At 39.6% G+C, this 27,772-nt stretch overlaps 1 protein-coding gene across 2 annotated transcripts in view; it reads right to left on the bottom strand.

The window, feature by feature from the left end:
• Positions 1-27,772, bottom strand: part of robo1 (roundabout, axon guidance receptor, homolog 1 (Drosophila)) — a 157,285-nt gene that overhangs the window by 111,001 nt on the left and 18,512 nt on the right. Inside the window, exon 1 of one of the 2 annotated variants that reach the window (XM_026294521.2) lies at positions 15,316-16,224. The exons of the other annotated variant lie outside the window; for it this stretch is intronic. Coding sequence (XP_026150306.1) covers positions 15,316-15,376 — 61 coding nt within the window. The 5' untranslated portion in view covers positions 15,377-16,224. Of the gene's footprint in view, positions 1-15,315; positions 16,225-27,772 lie in introns of those variants that run through there. 2 annotated transcript variants of the gene reach the window in all.

Raw genomic sequence — 27,772 nt, 5'->3', positions numbered from 1 at the left:
CTATACCTGTTTTTACCTGTTTATCTGTTTTTTACCCAAATTTTATCCAAATACAGGCTTGTCCATTTAGGATTGGTGTAGGCTCCTTCTTAGGAACATAATTTAATTTGGTATGTTATGTATGTGTTTTGGAGAAAAACTACTACAGCAACCAGTGACCTACACTTAATATGCAACAAAAGGCAGCGCAATCGATTTGATGCCGCAGCTCAAGGTGCTTTTACATTTAAAACAGTAGAAATAAATAAAAGGCATGTAAAAATGTCCATACACTACCATTCAAAAGTTTGGAAACACTTTACCATTAAATTGAATGAGAAAGTGTGTCCAAACTGTACTGTAGCTACAACAAAGACTCCTGACATGGTTTTTGGTTCTTCATTTTATAGATATTCTGTCAGTATGAAAATCATTTATAGAGATTGAAGAATTTCTGAGACAGACAGAAATAGATGGAGAATTAGAGTGTGGTATATCAAGCCTTCAGGAAGAATGAAGTAGACTGCAATTTGACATTGAATAAAGTTAATAAAAAATACATAACACAGCTTCCTTGCAACTGGAGCTGTCTGAACCATTACTACACTAATTAACCCCCATTTTTAACCTGCTCACGGGCTTCTAAACCTACAGACCATATGCTAATGAAGCCCAGCCCTTTAGCTGGGCAGTGTATTAGAGCAAAGAGCAGAGCTCCTTGCAGTGCTACCATACAAAGGCCCATTACCACCACAGCAATTGCACCACTACCACCACCCTTTACCAGACAAGGCGGGCTAATATGTTTTATTAAAGAGTACTTTGAAGATGTTCTCTGCCCGTTTTCTTCCTGATTTAGATAGCTCCTCTCTAATTTGAAATGGTCTAAAGTTTGGGGTTTTATGAGGGAACCATTAACTATTTAGATGTGGCCGACTGTGAGGAGAGCTATGCAGCAGGCAGTGCTGTGCTTGATCAGTGGCTGTTTACTGTAGATGATTACACTGGATCTACATGAAGATGCACTAAAAACAATACTGTGTTACAAGGACGCTGGTAGACAAATATTCAGCTGTTCATATATAATTCTGACAAGTGTTTTGCATGCGATTCCTGAGAGGGTGTGTGTATTTTGAGCAGTGAGTGGGTGCAAGCATGTATCAGTTACACAATGCTATGCTATGTCTTCCTTGTTCCTGATTGAATTCATTGTGTGCATGTGTGTTTGTGTGTATGCTTTGCTGTGCTGATCCCCACACACACTTTGAATGACCCCTGTTACTTCAGCTCCATTACCCCTCACCAGGGGAAAAAAACACAGGCGGTATAAGAGATTATTCTGTCATGGCACAAAAGACTCCCATGCCCCCCTCTACAGGTGCATCCTTTTAGAAAGCAGCCAACAAGTCTACTTCACTCCTTCCCTACACGCATTGAAGACTAATCTTCAGACCAAGCCAAACTGTTCATTTCATTCCTTGCTTTGCTTCACGTAGCCTAACACTGCTTTTATTTCAAAGCACTGCCCTCCTTCTCCTCTGCAGCTTTCAACCAACATCTCTCCTATTTTCTATCCCCCGCTTCCCCCCTTCTTTGCTTCTAGACAGAGAATATGAGATGAGCTAATGCAATACACAGCCTCACCAAAGGGAAGATGGGACTTCTACAGCAAGGATCTGATCGATTAGTGCCTGAGGCAAGACTCTTCTTCTGCCTTAACCCTCTCACTTGCTGGAGATCTTGCAGTTTCTTTTTTCTCATTTGCTCACACACACACACACACACACAACATACACAAAGTTAAACTATGCTAGAGGGAAGCTTTGCTCACTGTGGAGGTAATTAAAAAAACTACAATTTTCTGTGACTTTTCTCTCCCTGCTATAAGCAATCTTAATAATGAACAACAAACCATGAAAAGCCAAGTGCAACAACAAACACAGTAAATTGACAAGCTTTGGATCCATCCACACAGCCACCACGAGAGTCCAGACCCAGACACTGACCCCAACCTTCACAGTATCTGTATGTATTTTAGGATTCATAAACACCTTAAGGATATTTGCCCACTGCAGTCATTGATAGACAGGTAATGATTATGATTATTTGCGATGAGATTTGTTATAGCAAGCCAAGGTTATTCTACTGACCATACAATCACCAATAATACACTGTACATTAACATTATAGCTTGTAGCTTCTTCTTCATATTGATTCATCTGTGTCTTGGGGCGAGACCTGCTTTTCGCCCTGAAATGTGAATTGATGTACTGCACATCCATATTCAACAGATGAGCATTGTTCATCAATCTGATAAAAAACAATACCCATAAGAGTCAGACTGATATTCATCATGCAAATGCTGTCTATCATAACATAATGTTATCTAGTGGGCAGGGCACTCATTCTTCAGTTACAGTAGGGTAACCTATCAATACTACTGGTATAATAGAAGTTATTAAGTATTTATAATTACATAATGTTTTCCAAAGAAGTAGTAGTAGCAGAGTTTCATTGGGAAAATTTAATATCAGTCTAAATAGCCAAGATGTCAACTGCAAGAAAAAGCAATAAGGTCTACAACTTTGTGGTGCTCCAAAGGTGTATATATATATATAGATATATATATATCTATATATATACACACATACACAGACACACCCACTGGAACTACAATCTACATTCTCAGCAGCCTCAAGACAAGAAAAAAATCAAACAGACATTGCTTAATCACAGTACATTTGCCCTTTGCAAAGCTCATGTAAAAGCCCATGTGCATATCCAGGCAACATCATGTGTACTGTATTTTATTACTAATCACTCTTCACTGGAAGACATACACATGGAGAGAAGTGGAACGACAGGCCAACCAGACAGAAACAATCACCTAGTTGCAGTAATATGTTCAGGATCAGTGACTTCCCCAACTTAAAAAGCAAATGTGCCTCAGACTTTCACAACTATTTTCCATGGCTCCTATCTTGAGTATGAGGGACAGGGACTGAGCCAAACACCTGCCCTTTACCCAAGAACTCACCAGGGAGAAGGAAAGTAAGGCAATTTAGATATCTTGTCACTGTGGTCCCTTGAGGAAGGAAGACACAATAACATGCCCACTCCCTTGAATGACACAAAAAAAAAAACTTTATGATGCTGGATCATTCACTCCAATTCTCTTCATGGAACACACAATCTCATACTAAACTTGCATGTAATTACATAAGAAATATTGTGGTAAAATTTAATTGCCCCATAAACATGTTCAAGGATGCAGAATCCCATAAAAGGCCATAGTAAAACTGACAAGTGTTGCAGGAGCCTCGACCACAACATCACACCCCATATCAGATGTCCAGCTGAGCAATGGCAGAGATATGGATTATGGATCTGTGATAAGGAACGCCAAGCACAGTAGGGCACTCTCTATCTACTGCCCCATTAATCTGTGATTAGGGAACTTAAGAGGGATTTATGGAAGAGATAAGAGCAAAGGGCGTCTCCCTAGAGGTAGCTTGGCGGAGACTGCAGCCACGCCTGCTCGGGAGGGGGCAGGCCAATAGATGTTTGAAAGCAAAGGCAAAGTCACCCTTCTCTGTTGAATTAGAGAAGATAACAGGGAGAGAAGGCTGAGATAAGAGGCAGAAACAGAGGGGGAGACGGAAACATAGAGAATAGGCAAGGTACTGTAGGCCTGTTGATCAGATGACATTAACAAGAAAGTGATACCAAATCCTTTACCGTTTCAACATCAGGATCCCACTCTGGAATGCACCACGTGAATGACTTTGCCAGTTGCATCAGATCAGACCTGTTTTTAATGTTACACAAGGCTATCAGTTACACTCCTAAGAGGCAGGATTAGAGCCCTGTGTGTGACTGTGTATAGGGACCAAGAGGTGGGGTGATGGAGGGGGATGATGGATATCTTTACAGCCCCTTTTTTCCGCATCTCTTTGTCTCCGTTTACCAAACATAATGGGGCACAGTTACCTCGCTTATAATACAGCAGCACTTGAAAACAGATATCACTTTCCAAAAAAAAAAAAAAAAAAAAATAGCACCACTGTCCAAATTTGTGCTTTTTTATCTGAGTTTATACACAAGACTGCAACTCAAAACTACACTATATAATTGGTTATCTCTATGTTTTTATAGAACTCAAGTACTGTGGTGGTAGAGGTATTCCGATCCTTCAATTAAGTATATGTACTAACACATAATGTGAAAATACCACGAGTCCTGCATTCAAATACTAACATATGATTTATGTTTTAACTGGACAGGAAGGATGTTAAAATTTTAACCTGAAAAGTAACTGCAGCTGTCAGAAAGATGTAGTGGTGTGAAAATAACATTTGCCACTGGAAATAAGTGGAGTAGAGGTATAATATGGCACAGAAAGTAAAAACGTAAAGTAAATCAAAATTTTCAGTCCAATACTTAAATGTAAATGTATTTACACCACTGCTCAAATCAATAAGCTCATAGGTGATTCCAGCGCACCTACTGCTATAATGTGGCTTCTGTAATTAATAATTAATTAATATTAATAATGAAATTATAGAATAGGTACATAAACATAATTTTCTGGGAGTTTCTGGGAGCATTTCGACCATAAACAAAGCTGGAAACCACAAATAACCAGTATCACATCAAAAACTGCAAAGAGCACTGCAATAATGGGTAAAGTAAGGCACATATTAGACTGTAAAACACTATATACTGTATACTGCACACTTATATTACCATACCTCAGTTACTGTGTTGAGGTCTGGGGTAATACATACAGAACAAACCTAAGCACTCTATTTACACTACAGAAAAAAGCAATAAGGACTGTACATAAAGCAGGGTTTAGGGACCACACAAACCCACTGTTCTTAAAGTCAAACAATAAAAATCAAAGATCTAGTCAAACTTAAAACTCTACAAGTAATGTATAAAGCAATAATTTACTTCCTAGCAATATTCAAAAAATGTTTAGTGATAGGGGATGGCAGATAAAATTTACGATTTACAATTCACTTTAAAACACGTTTATCACTTGGTGTGGGGTAGATCTGTGGAATGATCTAGATGAGGAACTAAAGGGTAGCACAATAAACAAAAGACATTAACTCAGTATGCATATGAGGAAGGATTACTGTATGCCAATGCATGAGTACATGCATGTGTATGTGTGTATATTAAAGAACTGGTGAACTACAACAGCACTTCGTCAGTGCTTCAACATCTGTATAGAAAGCATCTGGTTGTGGACCAGACCGGCTCACCCAGTGGAGCCGACACAAGGTAATGTCATTTTGAGGTAGCATGTCATTTACACAATAGTAATACTGTTTACAAATGCAAAAGTCAATGTTATCCGATTACTCAAGTAATCGCTGAAATATTCGATAGAATACTCAACTCCAAAAATGATCGCTAGGTGCAGCCCTATTATATATATATATATATATATATATATATATGTGTGTATGTATGTGTGTATATGTATATGTGTGCGTATATGTATATGTATGTATGTGTGTATATGTACATGTATGAAAGAATAGAATGGTTTTGAAAATGTAAGGTAAAAAGTAAAGGTCAACAGTTGTTATGGCAGGTGTAGGGGGTAGATGATTATAAGTTTTTCATCTTCTTCCTATCCCTTTTGGGCCTTGAGATATTGTGATATATAAAATCGTGTATTGATTATAGTGAACTATAAACACAAACACATTTCGTCATCAAAGAAAAGGTTCTATTGATTACAAATCAAGTTACTTCATAACTTCCACAAAACTTGACCCAGTTTTCAAAATGGGAGCCAATAAACCATTAAAATCTGCCAGCATCACATTATTACTACTGCTGTTGGCTTTGATCACACTGTTGCTCACATACAATAAGGTGACAAAATTGCTGATGATGCCATAAACAAGCAGCTCATTCAAAAGCTCCAGAGCTCTGGCATAATTATGGTTGCTCATCAGGATGGGACCCAACAGAGGTCTCAAGTCCTGGAGCACCAGGCCTCAGCGCCTGGCTGTGTCAGCTGGGAAACACATCCCTGGCTCTCCCCTGGCAGCACAGGCTAGGCCAGGAGTGAAACAGCACAGCAGAGTGCTCCTTTGGGAGGCTGGGGTTCATCCTGCTCTTGGGCCCCCATCTGGAGCTGAGACAATAGGAGCAGTATTTCCACTCCTGCTCCAGGCTTTTCCCAAATGGGTCTGACATGTTTGGAAGAGACCAGGCATGATTGCAAGGAAGATAAAGGCGTGTTGACGCTCATGAAACACCCCATAAGTCAACTGAAGACAATACCAAAGACCTTGTTTTATAGGTCTTTCAAAAACCCTTTTAACAGAAAGTGAATAATTTGACACTATCCATTTCATTCATCAATAACAGCACAACCGTGCACTCCCTATTTAAATATCTGTAGTAATTTCATGTAGACTATCAGGTAATAAAACTGTGAAATAACTGTAAAAAGACATGACAGGAATAAAATATACTATACAATAATGAATTTTTCACCAGAAAAACAATTGTGGATAAGTGGTAGCTCCTCCTGATGCCAGGCGGCTCCTGTGAGTGTCATTAGACACAAATAAAAGCTGTCAATTTCAGCAGAAGTCCATCATTGTAGAATTCATTTCTACAGGATAAATGCAGTTCCTATGCTTTTTTATATCCATTCACTGAGACATGGGGAAAAGCTGTAGTAGAAAAGACTGGAATGCTTGTTAGGAAACTGCCTGTCAAATTGGCTCGGGAGACCAGGCAGATGGGCTAAACAGAGCAGGGCGGATGCAAGCAAAGAGTTATTCTGTCTGTATGTGTGTATGTCAATCTGTCTGGTATATATCCTTCATTCTATCTATAATGTGCAACATGTCAGTATGTATCAGACTCCTCAAGTTGACCCTGCATATTTACAGCAATGACCTAAGATGCGCATGCTTCTCATGAAGGAATTCCATAATCAGTGTCAAAGATGTCATTCTGTCAGCAGAGCAGAGACCCCAGGAAAAGAGCTGTAATTAATATGGACCCCAGATGCCAGGCTTAGACCCTCTATTAGGAAGCTTCTGTATGCAGTACAGTCAAGGTTTGGAGTATAGAGAGAGGATTACGGGAAAGAGGCACAATGGAGCACAAGTGGGCAATTACTACTTGTTTCTGTTTTCCAGCATTGCCAGTTTTAATGAGGTTTGACCAGTACGATCTCAGTGATACATCAAAGCAGCTGCAACAGCAGGATGGGAGAAGCAGGGGTAATTGAATATGCTGGTACATTTATTTCCCAACAGGGGACAAGAAAAAGTCTCACTGCTCTTCTTGCTGGTAGACTTGGAATCCTCAAGGCATTAATAAAATGTATTTCAGCAAAACAATTTGTTTAGAATTTTAAAAAGTAAATACATGGGAAAAGCGTACCTTCTCAGCATACTTTTGCTTCGATTGGAGGGTTGTGGAAATATTTCAAGGGAACATAACTGCATTGTTAATGAAAGCAAAGGACTGTGCTTAAACAAATTCTGCTTTCCGCACAGTTTTCTATCCATAACAATATGGTGCAGGATCTGCTTTTCCCAAGGTCACTGGCTGGATGGGCTGCATTCTGCTTGTGATCGACCATGAAGGGACTATAATAGGTGGCATGAATTTTGGGGGGTGGGGGGAGTGAGGAACAAGAAGGACCACCACATTCATCTGGCACAGCCCATTCACAGGGAGTATGGCATTCGGGCTCAGTGCCAAGAAAAAGAACAGCTCTGAAGGGACGCCAAAGCGAATCAGGGCAGGCACAGCCAAAAAGCGCCTAATGCTTTTTAAACATTATTTAGTTGATGGCAGTGGTTGATACAAGCCTCCTGTCAGACCAATATTATATTACAGTTCCTGAGAGCAGAGCCCATGACCTTAACCGCTTATGTAGACTATTCTAAATGTTCAGCCAAACACATTCTAAAGTAAATCTCAGATAGCTGGGTGTTGAAAGGGAATTTTAGTAACAGTGCACTACATTACAACTGTAATGTAAGAGTGCAGAAAGTTAGCACATTTCCTTCTAGTGCCCTTTAGGTTAAAAAGCTAAGTATGAAGCACATAGCATTGGATTGTTGATGTGTGCAACCCTTTGTATGTGGGTGCATATATGCAACTGTGGTTCATACAGATGTGGATATAAGGTATTATTAAAGTGAAATGTGGCTCTCAGAGGCATAGCGAAGGTTAAGACTCAGTGGAGCCAGTTTCTCATGTGGCAAGATCCCAGAGACACCAGCATTGGCCTGCTGAGTAGGGCATGGCCTGCGTCCAGGCAAATGGAACACAAATTGCCCCAAACTGTTCAAAACCTGGCCTGGAAAAAGCAAAGTGGGATGTGAGACATGCCATGTGATGCACAGTAAATATTTGGTCAAAATTAATGAAGGGTCAAAGTCTGCCAAGAAGCCTTTTTCTAGACATCCATAGAGGGGAAACTGTGCCCAGTTTGGCATTAAAATGAAATTTCCTTCTATAGACAACTGCTCACTGGCCTGTGTGCTCTCCAGCACCCACTTACCATGTCATCTCTTCAAAATACATACCAACTGTGCAGGTACACAATGTATCTAACAAAATATTGTTTTCTTTTCATGCTGTAACTGAAAATGACTTGATCATAAATATATCCTTGTTCTCTAATTGCCATCTGTCAGTTTTTAATGTGAAAATCAAAAATCTAAAAAAAAAAATTCCTTTAAAAAATTGTTTTCCTTCTAAGTGGGAGATGGACGGGGTGGAATCAGATCTGTTCATAACTGTGATGACAAATGCAAGAGAGGGCATATCACCATCACCATCAGCATTTTGCAGTGTTTTGTAAGTGTAGTCACTTACAAAGAAATTTCTTCTTTCCAGTGATACCATATTTGAATGATTTTCAAAAAACAATTCAATTAAAACTTGATCAACAGTGAAGCAGCCAATAAAGGGACAGATTTGTCAGATAATATTTTATGTTGTCTTTATATTTTTCATAAAACACTTTGTATATGGTTTGTAATGTGCCCTGTAACACAAATATAAAGGTCCAATACACAAAGGATGTCTGAATAAAAAGTTCAAAAAAGTTCTATCAGGCAAGTTAAAAAAGCAAATTCAAAGAAAGGAGGCATTAGTTCTCAGTCGAAGTGACAGGGTATAAAAAACACTTTGCATGATTTTGTTTTTGGCTGTCTAGAAAGAGGAAGCCAAATACACTTCAAGATGTCAGAAAGATTCCCATCAGTATCATTAAGGCATTGTGCAGAGGTGGAGACAGAAGTATAGTGCGCTCTGATTAGAGGACATGATGAGATGGGATAAATACATCCTGTCAAGACTGAATGTGAGAATCACAACAGTCAAGTAGCACAGCATTTACAACAGAGGAGCTTCACACTTTTTCTAACAATGTCTTCTGAGCCAAAAAAAATGTTATTGAATCTAGGTGCATGTAGGGAAATAGAGGTGAGGTGCACTTTAAATAGTTTGAGCTATAAAGCTTGAGATTAAGACATGGTGATGGACACGCAGTCAAATGCAAAAGCAATCCTGTGCTTAAAGCCTGAAGAACCTGTCTCTCTTCCGGTGACTGCAATTGTTATTCAATTAGACCTTTCTTTGTATAAGCAAAATGAAGAAACGTGGGAAGGTGAGAGAGTGACTGCACAAGACAGAGGATTGTACAGTTGAAGGAGACTGAAATGGGGACAGGGAGGACTGATAAACAGCTCACCAACGTCTTCAAAATTAAAAAAACTTTAAAAAGGTGCTTTGAAGACTTTCAAAAGGTTTGTTTCTTTTCAAAGAGTTCAACAGCTCTTACACTTTTTTTTTTTTTACAAACATTTAAGTGACACCACAAAGATTATATACAGCAAAGCAAATGGCAAAAACTTATTGGGATTGGTATTATGTGTTCATTTCAATGGTGACATCAGATTTTAAGAAAATGTCACCAATTTTCAGAAAGTAGGTAAGCCTGATATCAGATCAGGATTAGAGTTAATCTCCCAACCCAGAGTTGGAAATTCACGCAGTTATTTGACTCCTCCTCACCATGGTTACAGCTGTAACCAGTGGGAGCAGCTCCACAAGCAGTCCGATAATAGTAAATTTCAAGGTCACCTTCTCATTAATTATGTTTTCCAGCGCTTCACCTTAAATAGAACGAACCCTCCTATTTTTATTACTGTCTTTTGTGTGACAGAATTATCCCCCTGGGTCAACTGCTAATGCAGCTCTGGATAAGAATGATTTTCCAGAAGCATCAATTGCACTGACTGGATTTAAAAATGTGTTTAGATAAATATTTTTAAAAAAAGGGCAAAAATAATGTTTAATCGCAAAGGAGAACCTTGTCACCAGAGGGAATCTTGACTACGACACTATAGCTGAGAGTGGGAGGAACCAAAGACATTAATCAACTAATTAGCAGTCTCTCTTTTAACTGCTAATTTAATCTATTCCTCACACCCTCTTTAATGGTATTTTCCCCTGTCAGTTATAACCAAAGAGAGATTTAGCATTTCAAAAGTGTATCCAGGCCTTGCAATGAGAGAGTGAGTAATAGAATGGTCACAGAGGCTGGGAGGAGGCCTGAGCTCGGGGAGTGAATAAGAAAAGGTGGATGGCTGTCCTCAATGCCATCTCTCAGTTTGCCTGGTGGAGAAAATGAAAGAGAGGGAGGTCTGAACCTTTTTAAAATGCACAAGGCAAAGCACCCATGGTAGCACAGCTTCACCACCACAGAAAACACCAGGCCCAGGGCAAGCCTTCTGAGAGTTCCTGAGCATGCAGAATTTAGACAAACGGGTGATATGTGTCAGTACTTCGATACACCAAACTCTCAATGCCACTCTGAAGCTCTGTACCAGGATCTTTTATTTACTCAGCACTTCTAAAAACCAAGATCACCTCTCCCCAGATGTCCACCTTTATAAGAAAAAACAACACCAGTGCCCTGGCCTCACAGTTTTCCACCACTATCTCCTTAATCAGCACATTCACTGCCATGAGGGACCAGTAAGAATATGCAATGTGAGCACAGAAAGCCAGATCAAGAGCATTCCCAGAGTTGATGTATCATGGTATGTTTGACTGCTCTGTCCACCCCTTCGTCCTTCGTCCTCCCACTTCCATCCCCCCTTCCACACCCTGGGGGTGCCTTTGTGTAGGCGCACTCCCCCCTCTATACTCCTCACACACCCTCAGTCCCTCGTGAACCATTCTCTTCCCCTCCTCCATGCCTTACAATCACCCTGCTAAGGCTACACAATGCAGCCTCCCCGTCCCCACAGGCTTTTTCTGCATGTCGGCCTGTTTTATTTAAGAAAGGCTCTATGCTGACCAACCACAAAAAAGGCAAGTCTTAAAAAATTGGGCCAAAAAAAAAAAAAAAAAAAAAAAATGTGGGGGATGGGTAAGAGGATGAAGAGATTCCTAAAGCCCTCTTTCACCACCCCACATATACATAAACACACTCCCCACCCCACACTCTTTCCTTCTCATTCACATCTATATTAGTGGAGTCATGGGGAAACTAATCCACAGTAAAGCTAAACGTGCATATGCAATGTAAATTGCAAATGTGGATTAGCATTATGTAATTTGGTGTTTTTCATAACAGGAAGTAGAGCTGTGGGAATTCTAACAGTGTCATTTGAAAACTGAGACAGAAACCAGACAACACCTTTCATCCTAAAAAGACACTCCATTTATCACTTCCACGCAGAGGGGCAATAGGGAATGTTTGTCCTCCACATCAACTGCCAGAACAAGATGCATTAACTATATGGACTGACCCATGAGTCTAATATCACAGACACGCCTGCTGCCTCATCGCATCAGGCACCTCAAGCTTATATGAAGTTATATTCCAGAGAATTCTTATAGCAGATGGCTTAACTCGGTGCAGATAAACAGTTTCAGAAATTGGACTGACACACTGACAAACACTCGTAAACAACTCATAACAATATTAATAATCCAGAAGCAATAGGTTTGCTCTCCTCAATTTGCACCATCTAAAGTGAAGCTAATGAGACACAGCTTTTAATTCCTCAGGAATTAGAAATACTAAGGGCACTGGGAGGCATCTTCAATTTTATAAAATTAATTAAATGCTCCAATTCTCCTTGTGTACCACTCAGTCTAAAGATATGGCAAAGTGCAGGCTATTGACATCAGATGGATTTGTTAATTAATCCAATTACGCACCACTTTTAGGTCATTAAAAGAAGATCAGATGGAATCACTGCCTAATTTATCTGCCCCCAAACAAACTGCTTTGAAATGTTTATCTAGTCAGTCATTAATGAACCTTTCTCATGAACTGGAAGAGGACACGTGCTGCCCTCCCACGTTTCTCCATGTGGTTTCATTAAGACAAAGTCTGCCTAATCATACAACTTAAGAGTGTAAAACCCTGTTTGATTTGGATTAGGATCAGATTAATGAGTAGTGGTGGAAGTTACAGAGATGTAGCTTTATGGACACTTACTGAACCTACACAGAATCACTTTAGAAGATTAAACTCTCAAAAACATTTCATCTCATTTGGAAAACCAGAACACTACTTCATAATACTGATAAAAAGTTGACAGCTGTGTGAGATGGTGAAGGGAAGAGGCTGGTTTTAATGAGTCTGTTTTCACATCGTGTGAAAGGTAATAGTAAGAAGACATGAGACAGAGATGGGTCTCACCTGTGGTCTCTGGTCATTAATTGGCTCTGGAGCCTGCTGTGTTCTGTCATACCATCATGATGAGGGAGGTGGAAGGGCTCTGCAATTTATCAGCACTTACGAGTCAATTTGTCAAGACCTCGGCAGCTAGGTGCTGCTAGAGTTGATTGCCAGGACACCAGTCCCACCGCCTATATTTTTTTCATCAGCACTACTACATATTCATATGTACACACACTGCTGGGCTTGGGTAAAATGACCCAAAGAGTTTACAGCAAAATAGATGTAAATGTTTAACAAGAAGCCTCACATTTGCCTTGAGATGATGTCCTTATATACATCTTTCTAACACTCCTTATCTCCTTCAAACTAATTCGAAGTGTCATACTGAGTGTGAGAAGTGTAGCCAATTCTTGCCCTCATCTGATTGGTCCCTCTGAGGGAGTATAAGGTCTGATGAGCACTTGAAGGAGAGATAACAACCATTTAGTGTACAGCAGGAGGACAGATCACCTGATAACAGGGCGAGACATGATAGATGGAGGTATCATTTACAACCTTCAGACAGAGCGAGGCAGCAATAAGCAACTCAACACAAGCCTGACAAGGGCAAAGATCATCTCATCTCCCTCCATCTATTTCACACGTACAAGCAGTATAAAAATACTTTCAGCAATGTGAATATAATCTTGATGTGATCCACAGCGATGTTACAACTACAAGAGTCTTCTTAAGAGATCTGATACCTGCCCTACACTAGAATGAAGTGGTTAACCGTTTAATTAGCTGTAAATATGAAATCCTTTCCTGCAAGTGGTACGTAATCTAATTTTCCTAACACTAGTTTCTAATCCAGGACCTTTTGAGAATCTGTTGTCCAGTCTAACACTCTTTTAGTAGGCCCCATTCTCACGCATGTCCCCGGAAAGTATTTCCGGACAGTCCCACAGTTAGGCGTAATTAGAAACCCTGGTGTCTTGACAGTCTTTTTCACAGGACAAGACCATTACTGTCTCAGGAACCCAGCTGAGAGTGGAGCAGATGGAGCTGCCACCAAGTTCTCAACGCTCACCTCTGACCGTACTTCCTGCTTAGGTGGTACTGTGGTTCCTCAAACTATGGTATTGCAGGCTTTTCCTACTGCCACAGCTCTGTCCTTGTACAGACAACAAAAACTGAACTCAGGAAACCAATCAAGAAGCATGAGTAACCTTTGGATGTTTATGATGAAATTCTGCAGAAAGACTCAAAATTGGATGAGCACAACTAGCAGATATTGAAATAAGACTTGAGATGGAGTGAACTTGATATTTTATTAAGAGTGGCATGTTGTAAGATGCCATTTAAATGCACTAGGGAAACAACTGTGATTTCAGTGTGAGAATGACTGAAACCCCAAACATTCATGCAGACAAACAACACTCTTAGGGACATCTGGAAATGAGACTAAGAATTTGGACTGGTAAAGCCAAAAAGGCTTTTCACGTTTATACTTGATAACAATTATGCTGAGTACTGCTTAGGTAATTATGTAGGTGTATTTGAGCACTAATGAATAGCAGTCTGGGGCCTGAACACCTCTTCTGTTTTCCACTATAGTAGGTTTGTTATGAGTATTAATTAAAGCACCTTATGAATGTTGTTTTGATTTTACACTGCTCTAATTTTCTTTGTGTAAAATGCCCTACTATGTCCCATTCACTAAACACTTTTCCCTAATGTCTTCTAAAGGAGAAGCAGGCATTTGCTTCCTCATAGCACAGAAGCAGCTGACCTGGAAAACCACACTTATCACGGTCCAGCAGTGCTATAGAAATTTCCATGTTGGAGGAATAATGTATAAGATAATAAGGAACAATACAGGCAGCACCAGAAGACAAACTTAAGTCAAACCAAGTTGTGGTAGCGTCACCTAAGCCATATAAATGGCTCAAAGGTGTATTTAAAACACTCAATTAAAGCAGAAACAAAAAATGAAAATGCTGTCATTTGATATTCTGCAGATATCCATTTTAAACAAACAGCAAAAAAACAAAAAACAAAACCGTTGTACTCATCGGTAATGAGCAGAATCGTGACAAACATGGAAACATGCTCTCCACAGGGGTTCATGCTGTCTACTTGACAGATGATAGCTGCTCTCTCCACTGATCCCACATGGCATCAGCACATTATGTGTGATTTTATGTCTGCTCAGCTCTTAAAAGTAAGGAAACCTCTTTTCCCTGAGAACTGTCTCTCTCTTGAAAATTTCACTGCTTAAGAATTTTGCCTTCCAACACATGAAACTGAAAAGACACACCAGAAATGAGTCTTTCAAACAGAATCAGAGCCAGGCCTTTGACACACTCACTTTTTAAGTAAAGTCCAACATTCAAAATGTGCCCTCATGGCTGAAAAAAGTTCTACGTGAACTCTGCAGAAACCTTTTTGGCAACCATATATTTTAGTATCACATTTTAACACTTCAGTAAATTATTTTGAATGAAACTTTTCTGCAGAATAACTGAATAACTGTACAAGGCCTGGAGCTTTACAATTTAATAAATTCAGTTTTCTCCTCTTTTCAAAACTAGACCTGTAAATTTAAGGCTAAAGTTCTGAGATTACCACAATGATCACAGACTTACCTGTGCACACATGGAGAATTCCTAACAGAAATACTAATCCAATAGAAGTTGCAGACATCATTCAATGTCTCTCTTATAAGAAATGTTCTTGTGTAATCCAAATTATTCAAAAAGCAATTTAGGCATCCACTCCTTCATGTCAAACTGGAAAATTAAATCTCAGAATGTAGAGTGTGAAAATTTTACACCCAGATTTTGGTTTGAGAGTCACAAAAAGCAGAATTTGGTAACAGTCCAGGAGCACTTTATCACAAGCTTGCTTTGGCTTCTTGTTTTGGATGAGAAGGTTTAGAGATAGTGGGGAGGCGAGGAAAGGATACAAAAACAGCTCCAAACAGCCTGAAATGTTAACACATGCTTCGTGTCAGTAGCTCAGCTCAACTGTAAAGTAGCATGTGTTAAGACTGTGGAAGGATATTTGAGCAGAGAAGTAGCAGAGCCCTATGCTTTCCTTGAATTCATCCCGCTGCTGCCGTGCGCTCAGTAACCAGCCAGGCGACCTCATTCAAATCAAAGTTCCTTTGTGCAAAAAAGCCTAAAGAATAAATCCACTGAAAACTTTGAGTAGCATTAAGTCGAATGATGCCGTAGTCCGCGCTAAAGGGCTGTATCCGTGTAGTCACATTATTTCAGTCCAGTTTTGAATCTGTCACTTGAGATCGGAAACTTTGCGAGTTAGCCCTGTCCTCCCTCATCCACCAGATCCACACACAAGATCAGCGCAACTTTTCCATCACTTTTCCCCCGGTTTCTCCTCTGCTGCAACTCCGGCTCCCACTCGTGTGCGCCGCAGACCCCGAAACTCAAGCGAGAGGGGGCAAACACAGAGTCATATTTACAGCATTTCATTCACGAAAAGCAGAATGCCTCGTCAATTGGTATGCGCCTTTCTACCCCCTCCATAGACCCGACAATGTTTCCCAGAGAAGAAATTTAACCTCTTCCCATCTGGATCCCTCTGAGCAACGCAGTTACACGGCGCGCATTGGCAGGCTACTGTATTTTCTTTAACTAAGTCCGATAATAAAAAAAAAACCTTAGAAAACTAATCGCACATGTTATTTTTATTCTTTCGGCGTTTCCTGGCAAATGTAGCAGCCTATTCAAACGGGATCCCTGAAGGGACTCAACTTGATGTTTTTGGAACTCAATAGTTATTATATAAAAGCTCTAACTCCATAGTTTAGTGTTTTTGTTTTGTATTCTGTGGTTTCATAGTCCATTCATATTTCAATATTAGAAAACAGATGGACCATAAATGCAGCGTTTAGCCAGAAATGCATTATAAGACAAAATCCTTAAGACAGTCTTAACTGTCCAAACTGTGATGTACTGTATGGGTGTGCCATTTTAATTAAAACACATTTGTTTTACATGTAACACCCTCAGCCTCGAGGGTAAATGCAGGGCTATCGCCTGTCACACCGAGAGCTTCATTCATAACGTTTTCATACAGCTCCCGATTCTGACAGACGCGTATTTTGTAATGTCGATGAGAGGAAAAGTTAAGGCGCATTCATGCACTAATTTTGATTGGATCGGCTTAATGAAAATCTGGCCTGACAGTGTCTATCTGGTGATTCATGTTCCTAATTTACCTGTTCTCCCCAGTGTGACATAAACCAAGGACTCACCATCAAAATGAGTTTTTCACAGGTTTTACATTTCTGTTGCAAAGCTGTGGCTCTCCACAAAGGTGTGAACAGCTAAGCCCATATCCTGACATTTCTTCAGGCCCCTAACGTTTGCCATAGACCTGGCATACAGCATTTAATGCACAGGTTATCTTGCATTAAAATACTGCATTAAAATCTGCGTGGGAAACATGGAAAGAAAAAGAAAGACGAACTGAAAGGCGACTTTGTCATTTGCTCAGCTCAGCTCAAAGCATCGCCCTCGGCTTCACAGAACATTTGTTACCAAACAGCGCCCTCCAGTGCAGGCTGCCTGAACTAATCTAACTAAAGCTGCAGCAACAACCAGAGCATACAGTGTATCTGCTATATTGCCTAATACTATATTGGCCATCAAGTCAGGGGTTTTTTCATATTTCAAACAGATGGTTCTCAGAGCAAACACTCACAGCTGATGATAACTTTTCTTCAGAAATGCAATGCTTTAGTCTTGGGAAATAATCATATTCATTATTCACATATTACCAAGTTAGATTAAATGGAACTGCTGAATTCAACTATTTTGTACTGAATAAAGTCACAGTAATCACATAACACAGTCAAGTCTCTCAATATTTTGAAATATTTTGAGTTGGTAGATTTCTTATTAGGCACAAGGATTTGTGTCGAAATGAAATGTGTATCTTCATCAGTGTAAAAAGAAATGAATATCTTCTTGAGTAGGACCATCAGCACATGGCACAATAAATATGCACATTCAAGTCCAAGCACAATCAGTTAAAAGCAAGGCTTACATTAATTGTACAATGATCATTCAAAATCTTGTTCATAACACAGATGGTAAGTACAGCACATTGCATGCTCCAGGTTACAAAAATGGTTTGCACAGCCCATTCCTCCTCATGTGCCCTGTTCTCATGAAAGCTTTTTGTTCAGTGGCTGTTCGGGTGAACTAAACTACCAACTAAACTATTAAAGCTTCCTCTTGTCAGCAGCAGTTCCCTGCTGCTGCAGTTATTGGCAAACTCTCACCTAGAAAGACCAAAATGGAAGGGTGTCTGGAAGAGCTGATTAATACAAGATGTGAGCATAGACTGATATTAGTCTTTTCTTTTACTTACTTAGGATGACTGTTTTGGTGAGCCAAAGAACACCATATTATAATATGCATTTTGTGTATTATAATAAAAAAAAGGAAAAAAACAATAGAAAGAAACACCAGAGTGTACCAGAGTAACCCTCCACTCTCAACCTTCATCACAAACAGGACTTGGCCGTGGCAGTGGAGGCTGCCATTACCACACTAATCATTACATACTAAAAAACTTCCAAGAATATACAAAGTATGAAAAGCCAAAGCTGCAACTCTTCCTTTAATGCTTTACGAACCTCTCAAAAAACCAAAACAACTTTGTATGTTGTCAAAGATTGGAGTCATTATGTTTTAATGACAGTTATGAAATATATCACTTTTATACTTACTGTGAAAGACTTGGTTACATTTGTGGTGTTTGTTGTGTGAGTGCCTCAAAGTTGGATGGCTTTGGTTAACTCCAAAATTATTAGTCTGCCGTTTGCAGGAGTGAGACCTCGGTAACACAGTGATGCGATGGGCTCTGTGTGAAGCCTTTTGGTCTTTAGGAACTCCCAGCATGACTAACATGGCAAACAACACCATCAGCAAACACAAAATCTGCATGGTGATGTGTGTAAACAACTCAGAGACAGCAAATCTGGGTGCAACTATTATAAAAACACACACTTTTCTTGCTGGTTCAGTCAGTGGTTACAGACTGGTCTATACTGGTCTGTACAATAAAATATCAAGCACCTCTCACAATTCACTATTGCCCTCATTGCATCACAGGTACTCCTTGAAAAGCAGCAAGAAATAAAAATCTCTTCAAAAAGTCCTCTTTAAAATTGTCAAAAACAGATTGCAAACACTGCCGCACTTCTCACCAAGACTCCTTCATGCTGCTACCCTTGAAATCTGTCAAACACATAAACCCCTGCAGTCTTGGCTAGTATCCTAAACTGAGTGACAAGATTTCTCCCCAGAGTATGATGGGATCTTAATGAGGGCAACTCTATATCCAATATGCATGGTGAAGTTCACTCCCCTCTCCATTTTACCATCCCATCATTCAGTGGAGAGACTCCCTCACTTCTCCCCAGCCTTTGTATCTCTGATAATTCTCCTTTTAATATTCAAAATGTGTTTGTGGACGTTCCATCTTTTCTTATAATGTTTCTATGCATGCACCAGAATGGAAGATCCTGCAGGCTACATGCTGAGTCTCTTTTCAGATGTGTTGGACTCCGCACAAAACCCAGGCCTTTCAGTATAAAGGTGATGGGGGTGACATACAGGCGGGGTAAAGTGAAGGAGCCGCCAGTCCCTTTTCCTTGACTAAGACTATTTAATGGCTTTCATTCCCATCTCACCAGCTCACCAAACAAGATGGCATAAAACAAAACCTTTCACTCTCAAAGAGATACACCCTGTTGAGAAGCAAACACAAAACTCTTTCTCAATAGAAAGAAATGTAAGAAAGTGTGATGCATTTTGGCATTTCACATTCCATAGGCTAGTGTCTTTCTGAATATTTCAGGAAATAAAAACAAACTTGTCAAAGGTGTAACTACATTAGCCTTGGACATGGCAGTCATTATCATATACTGTGGCAGGTACAGTATATTTGAGCTCCCTTCACAGGAGCTTTAGTTGGACAGTTACCATACTTCACTTGCCTCACATTCACTACAGTCTTTATCATTTACTTCCTGTCCTTGAGAAGCCATTCTTTTATTTATTCACTGTGCCTCTTTTCTTTTTGTACTACAGCAATTCACATTTGTAGTTGTGAGTTGGCACCAGGCAGCATGTCTCTAAGGTGTTTTGAAAAAATAAACACAGATAACATGATGTAGAAAGACCATGCCTGCAGGCTGGCTAACCCTGTTTTAGCATTTTCCAAGACAATCAGTAAACAGCTGTAGGGTAACTTTGTCCAATAATGGATTGTGATCCATTTTACAGTTACAAAAGTAGACCATCACAAATCAGAAGGGGGATCTAGGCTGTGTGAACCAGTAAGGAGGGCAATGTCTTGACAAGAAAGGACAAGACTCCCATGACTGTTTTCTCCTCATAGACAGACTTGACGCTGCATGTAATAGATGTTAGGAGACTGGATAAAACACTGGCTGATTGTTGGTATTATTTCACAGCTCTGTCCTCTTATCTTTAGCAACCTGAGTGGAAGACCAAAAGTTTAAAACAGAGTATGGAAAAGCATATATTCAACTGAGTCAACATTTGTACAGTTTATGACAACATATGGAAATCTCTTATTTTTATAGCTTCCTGCACAAAGTAATGGTTGCATGATTGATATTTGTCATCACATGAATCTGCAGGATACATCATGTTAAATGACGACTGCTTATTCATGCAGCCAGGTTACAATACAAGGAGGAGATCATGGCACCCTTGAGAATGAGGTGATTTTCAGGTGTCATGATAGATTACTAACACAGAAAGGCAAAAACTGACAGGAAGAGGTGGGAGATGAGAAGTGATGTGAGGGAGGCATGGAGGAGGACGTTAAATCATAATAGTGTTACTGTATCACAGCCAAAAGAGGTAACTTATCAATTCTGATTGGTCACTGAGGGAGTAATGAAGCTCCAGGAGCACAAACCATCCCACAACTAAGTGCACAAGTGCTTGCCATGATATGAAATCTAAAATATTTGACTTGAACTGACTTTCTTTAGCGTATTTAATTGTAGAACAGCCACATATACTGATTTATGTCCAATTTGGAAAACGAAGTTGGCTTGTGATTAATGCTCATTAAGTAAGTGAAAAAGCATGAATAACAGAATTAATCAATATGTGCTCATGTGTAGGGTACCAATCTTCAGTAATTGGATATTAGTCTTAAATATAGCCAAGAGGCAAAAGACTGGGAGTTAAATTTAAAATAGCTGGAGGATAAATACAGCTATATTAATAGTTGATAGCACCGGCCGAGAATGAAAGTGCAGCCTTGTCATATTTATGAAACAACAGAATCTAACATTAGAAATCCTAATGATTGTTAGTCTAGCTCACCCTCTCCATCCACTGTGGACAATACGATGCTCTACAGCTTTTCACAAGAACCCAAGAATGTTTCACTCTAGGCTCCATAACAGAATAAATACAGTTACCCCACTCATATGAACCTTAGAAAACAAATCTAAAAACTGAGACTAAAGACTAAAAATGCCTGTTGTCACTATTATACTGAAAGTATTCCAGAGTATAGAGAACGGGACAGGCAACCCAATTCAAGTATGCTGCAAAGTGTAAGAAAACATAAACAGAAAAGTGAGAACATTCTTCTGCTTACTATAGCCTCTCTGTTCTGCTTTCAGACATGATAAAAAAGAGAGGGGTCCAGTAAAAGAAAATGACAGCAAACTAAACAAATCTGTTTCTGTTCAGGGAGTGCCCCCATGCATGACACTGCTATGTGGGGCAAAGGGGGCTTGTGGAGAGGCTGGGGTGATTTGGGAGAGGAAGGCTTCACAGGATGCTGTGACGAGGTTTGGAGCACAAAGCAGGATGAGGCGATAAACAGGCTGTTGCTTTTCCGCTTGCCTGCGCACACTGAATCCCTTTTTCCCTGTGTCTTTTAATGGGCCTCACATTAGCATCTGTTTAGCGTCAGCCTCGACATGGCCTGTGGAGGCTGATTAAAATAACCCAGCTATCACATAACATTTTGGCAGCAACTTCAAACTATAGTCAGTTGGAATATTTGCCGCAACAGACATTAAAAAGTTAGCAAGAATGTTCTACGCTTCTGCTGTCAGAAGACTATTTTTGTTGCTTCTGTTTAAACTACCCTGTAAAAATGTAAAACCTAAAGAAAATAAGTTTATTATATTGACATCTGCAACATTAAGACTATTACACAGCGCTGGAAAACAACAGCATCCAATTTATGACTTTGCAGGCACCAGAATAACATGAAGACTGTATATCTGACTGTCCTTGAATTGCTTTTCTTTTCAGTAAATGCAGCTTGTCGAGTGACCTGGGCCTCACTCCCACTTTGGTAAAAATGCAGAATGGTAGAAGCAAGCAGCATTATATTTCATGCTTAATTGGCTTAATTGCTTTAGAGACAGGCAAGCTTTAATGACTGACAGTGGGACTCGGAGTAACTGAGCCAAAATATCCCTTTGTTCTTATCACTGCTGGACCTCAGCCAAGCACATGGCAGCAAGATTCAAGACAAGATCCTGACCAGGAGCCAAGCTCAAACAGGGCAGCTATCACACCATTATTTAAGTGAAAATGTAAACAGTGATTTCCTGGTCAAATCTCTTTATTATAGTAAGCCATACTAGAAGAAAAGTCAGAACTACTCCAAAGATAAAAGCAGAAGATCAGTCATTCATACACTTGGGACCATGAATCTGTGTAAAGATTTCTCAGCAATATATCCAACCACAGTTGAGATAATTCAATGTGGACCAAAGTGGTAAACCAACTGACCAACCAACAGACCAACATTGCTGTCCTTGTATCCACACAACTACTATGGGTAAAACCCCAGTTGATTCTTAGATCAAACTACTTTAGTTTTTATGGGTTAGATTTATTTAAATAATTTACTTCTTTGTATTTTTTCATAATATTAAAAAGAAATCTATAAAAAAAATAAATAAATAAAAATGCAAATTATTCTTATTCTTATAGCCTCATAGCTTAAAAGATGTGACATAAAATTTTTTGTTAAAGTTATTTTTCTCAGAAACTTTCCAGAACTGCACTTATCATATCAGTCCACAGTAGTTGTGGTTTCAATGGGGCCTTAGAGTGACTGATCGCTCTCTGAAGACTCAGAGAAAAATGCAAAGACACCACTCATGCTAAAAGCATTCCCCTTCTTTCAAATAAAAGGCCTTTTCTTTCTTTCTCTTTCCCCGGCACGATCAGCTGCCAAAACAAACTGGCGCTGTGATGAATGTAATAAATATGATCGATGGGATATCTGGCGCTGACCCCACACCACGTGCCAGAGTCCAGAGAGCAGGTGCTGCTCAGATTTACAACTCCCCCCCCCTCCCAGGGTCACACTGTTGAGTCTCCACAGCCTCCTACAACTCAAAGAAACAAGTCTCATAGTGGCTCTGGCTGAACTACATATGCAAAATGGCAATGAATGAATCACTACTAATAAACCCAGCAATGACTTTAAAAATCATCAAGCCGTCAGTCATGACATTAGAATAATTTCTGCAGGGAGGAATACACAGAGCTATGTAGCGAGGTGGAGAAGCACTCCTTATGTGCTCATAACGCCAGGGCTCTAGAAATTAATATATAAACTATGATAGGTATATTGTTAGAAATAATAAAGATGTTGCTGTGGAGGGAACATTTTGAAAAGTTCAAATTAAATGGGATTTATAGTTTTGTTCACTTGCAACTACAATATACAATATATTTCTTTCAACCTCAAAAAGTTGGTTATAGCATATGATGTGTTAAAATGTCAAGTAAATTAATACAAATGATCAGAACGACAGTAGACACTTTTACATAAGGCATATATGATGGATTTATATGTGATGAAGCTGTGGCTAAAATTTGACCATGTCCTCCTCTACGCTTTAAGGGGGTGAAGAATGTGACCCATTTATATCCTAAGAAAACATTGATTATTCTTTCACTAAGAAAGTAAATGTGTTTGACAGGGCAAGAGCAGCTGATTATTAGCACTTATGAAAACCCTATCCAATCTTCTACCCAATTATCATGAGGACACTAGAAACGTGAATCTGAATATTCCAATTTAATTCTTCCCTCATAATGTTTGTGTGTTAGCCCCTTGCGCACTCATACTAACTCCCATCTCAAATCTTACCCCTATACTCCAGTGCCTCTTGACCACATTAGTCCACTTGCTATCCTGACAAGAATGGATAATGGAGACATTTTCTGAGATGGTACTAAGCTAAGCTGTGTGGATCAGGGAAATGAAAAGAGATTGGATAGGGAACAAAAAAAATAAATAAAAAACTCCACTGGCCTCAGCAGCACAGAGGCTGTGGGGAAGCTACAGGGAGGACATTACTGCATGGTTATAACTAATAATATCTCAGGTGAATTGCTCTACCAGGTGTTAGCAGGGATCTTTTTTTATTGTTGCACTGGTAGGAAATGAGGACTGCTGCCATACTGAGGATAATATGTAAGTGTACATAGCTGAACATATAGCACTGTCTTTGTTTCCTGTATCATGATGACTAGAGCACTAAGACTGATGAACATAAGTGTCATGGAGACGTGACAAGCTGATGCTGTGCTGACTCCTGGGTAATATATGTGGGGTGACACTGTCAAGGAAATTGGTTTTCAGGGTGGGGACTCAAGGCCAGTGCAAAAGCGCAATAATGAGAGCAAAGGACAAATACACTATACAGCTCGCCATCTCACAGTAAAGCTGTCAGTCCCATGTATTACCACTTCACCTCCTCCTCAAGAAGGATAAAACAGGAGCCCTGTCTCCCACACTGAAGTCAAAAAGTATGAGGGCAAGCTACAGTCTACGAGTGTTTTTTAAACTGAATTATTAAATAAGATTTGCTTTATAGTGAGTTATATTTGATGTACAATGAGTAACTGTTTAAAGCTCTCAAAATGTTTTATTCCTTTACAGAATAATGGTAACATGGCAAAAACATGGTTAAAAAAAGTCAGATGAGACAAGATTTAAATAAGGCTTAAGGCAAACATATACTTCAGTGAGACAGCGTCATATAACAAGGTGTCAGCTGACAGAACTGTCTCACAACACTCAAGCCATCACTGATTTCATAGTTCAGTGATGGCTTGTATTCTTAATATAGCAGCCAAAGGTCAAGTTCAACTGAGACTTGTTTAAGTTTTTTGATAAAAATGTCATCATGCTTAAATGGTGGATATTTTTCAGCTACACATATCTGTGTGTATTCTTGTTGGATCCCTATTTTTAATGGAACCAGCAAGAAAGTGTGACATACTGAATCTAAGAATGTATAATAACAGTTTAGGTGATTTAATCCAGCCAATTAGGATGTATATCACTCATCATAGTACTTGGACCTGTCAGATGGATGTTTTAGGTACTTGGCATTACCCTCCAAACCTTCAAAGAATATTCTTACATTAAATTCTGCTGTATGATAAATGTATACAGACACAGAACAGGAGACACTTCAGTTGATAGTAATAATAGTAATAAACCCAAAAATGATGAAGAAGAAGTACTTTATTAATCCCTAAGGGGAAATTCAATGGAATCCTGAAATGCTAGCATGAACTAATTTTTCAAATTTATACAAACACTGTTTTTATCTATATGCCTTTAACACCACAGAGATCATGGGAATTTTTGTGACTGTTTATCTATGCTACCTCTCCCTGACTTCACAGTTCCCAATTACACTTTTTTCTCAAATCACCTGTCTGTACATCCATCAGTACAGTGAAAAGCTTGTTATAGATGTTTAAGGGCAACTGCTTTCGGTGAAGTTAAAATATGGTTTTACAGCAGTGTGGATCCCTTTATTCTGCACCCTATTTATTATGACAGTGTGGCAACATTCAGTTGCCTCACTTTTTCCCCTTCTTTATTTCCATAACCTGACGAACAGAGCAGCTCTCTGAAGTTGCCGTTCTTTGTGATCTGTGACAAATGCAATAGCAGCTGTCAGCGGACAGGCAGGATATGAGTGCTGAAGTGCTCTCTGAAGTCTTGCTCAGCCTTTCATGTCGTGACAGAAGAACCAAAAGCCTGTCTCCTCTGTGTGTGTCTACCTGCCAGGCAATGGCTAGCAAAGTGTAAGTGTGAGATTTTTAGCATGCCACTCTAATCCACCACCTTCACACAGGTCAGTCTCATTTATTATGAATGTGAAGTTCTGTGCAAAGCTCTTTGATATCGGGAAACAATTTAGAGCTGGGTGAGAGTCAGTGTCCTGGGGGACCAATAAAAACAGTTTTAATGTATTGCAAAGTTCAGGTCAACACATGGTTCCTTATAAAATTCACAGTAGGCTGTATTAGTCCCAGGTGACTACCATACAAGACATTTCTATGTCATTGCCTAGTACAGTGCCAGCTGTTTTTAGTTTTATATGAAGACGGTCAGGTTACAGTATTAAACACATTTGTGCAAAGTTATTCTCTCAACCTGATCTATGAAGGTAACTGATATCACATGGGAAAGACTCAACAATGAATACAACCAGACGCTTTAAAGACTTTTCACTGTAATGCTTGAAGATGCACTCCATTTTCACTGGCAGCTAAAACTGGCAGCTGTCAAGATTATCCTCATGTTCAATTCAGCGAGTCACGTTCCCTGAAAATGGAGTCTTTGGCAGCCGCCCACTTTGTTCTATCAGCGGCAGACTGAGGTATTAGGGTGCATTAGTCTCATTTCTAATTCACTGACTGGCCGAGATCGATTTCCTTCATTTTCATGCACAGATAGGATTAAATGGTCAGATTAAAGATGAACTTCTGGCACTGTCTGCTGGATAGATTTATCATTCTGAAGATGAACCAAAATGCAGTAAGGCAGATACCACAAAATGTGCATCTTTAAGCCCTCATTCAAAGCAGGATTGAGGCTGTTCTGTGAAACAAGACATTCTAACTCTGGCTTTAAATATAAAAGTTCTTGTTATAATTTTTAAAAATTACTTCTGAAATATATTTTTCATTACCGATAAAAGCCCCAATGTCATAAAGATAATACTTAAATGCTTTAATTGGCATATTATTGTGGGCAGCATGGTGGAAGAGTGGTTAGCACTGTTGCCTCACAGCAAGAAGGTCCTGGGTTCGCAACCTGGCTTTTCTGTGTGGAGTTTACATGGTCTCCCTGTGCTTGTGTGGGTTTTCTCCAGGTACTCTGGTTTCCTCCCACAGTCCAAAAACATGTATGTCAGGTTGATTGGTGACTCTAAATTGCCCATAGGAGTGAGTGTGAGTGTGTGAGGTTGTTTGTCTCTATGTGGCCCTGTGATGGACTGGTGACCTGTCCAGGGTGTACCCCTGCCTTTCACCCAAAGAGAGCTGGGATAGGCTCCAGCAGATCCCTGTGACCCTGGTTAAAGGAATAAGTAGGTATTGAAAATAGATGGATGGATGTTTATTGTCTGCATTTCAACCAAAACAGACTGTACAGCTGTCAATCTATAGCACACAGTCATAAACAGCTTGGCACTTAATTTGGACCTTCTTTTTCTGTGCAAGATTTCCTGAAACTGCATGCGGTCCAGTAAATCACTTAATGGAGGTTGGTCTCCTGGTTTCACACTTTTCTCCTTCACCCTGAAGAAAGAGCCCATAAAAAACAACCAAAACACATGTATTATCACATGTATTTTCCAAACTCTGTTTTTTGTGTGTGCTCATTAGTCCCTCAGGTGATGACCCCTATTTCCGGCTCTTCATTTCCCTACAGAGCACTTTGGTCTGAGTACATCCCAGCTATGTCAACTGATGCCTTGAATTTTCCTCATCCATCAGAGAAACTCTGCAGCAGCAACAACATGGAAATCATGTTTGAACATATATTTGCCATGGAAATGCATGTGGCAACTGGTCTGAAAATGAATTGCATTTATTCAGTCCAGACTTTTTAACTTTGGAAAAATTTCTGTTTGAAAAATGTAAACAACTGGCTCCCCCAACACCATTTTTGAAATTGCTTTGATATGATCTCAGTAGGTGCTTATATGTAACAGGTCTGTATGTCAGACAG

The sequence above is a fragment of the Mastacembelus armatus genome, chromosome 13 (assembly GCF_900324485.2).
Source record: "Mastacembelus armatus chromosome 13, fMasArm1.2, whole genome shotgun sequence".
Taxonomy (NCBI): Eukaryota; Metazoa; Chordata; class Actinopteri; order Synbranchiformes; family Mastacembelidae; genus Mastacembelus; species Mastacembelus armatus.
Note: the sequence above shows the minus strand (reverse complement) of the source record. Positions and strands in the feature narration are given on the sequence as shown.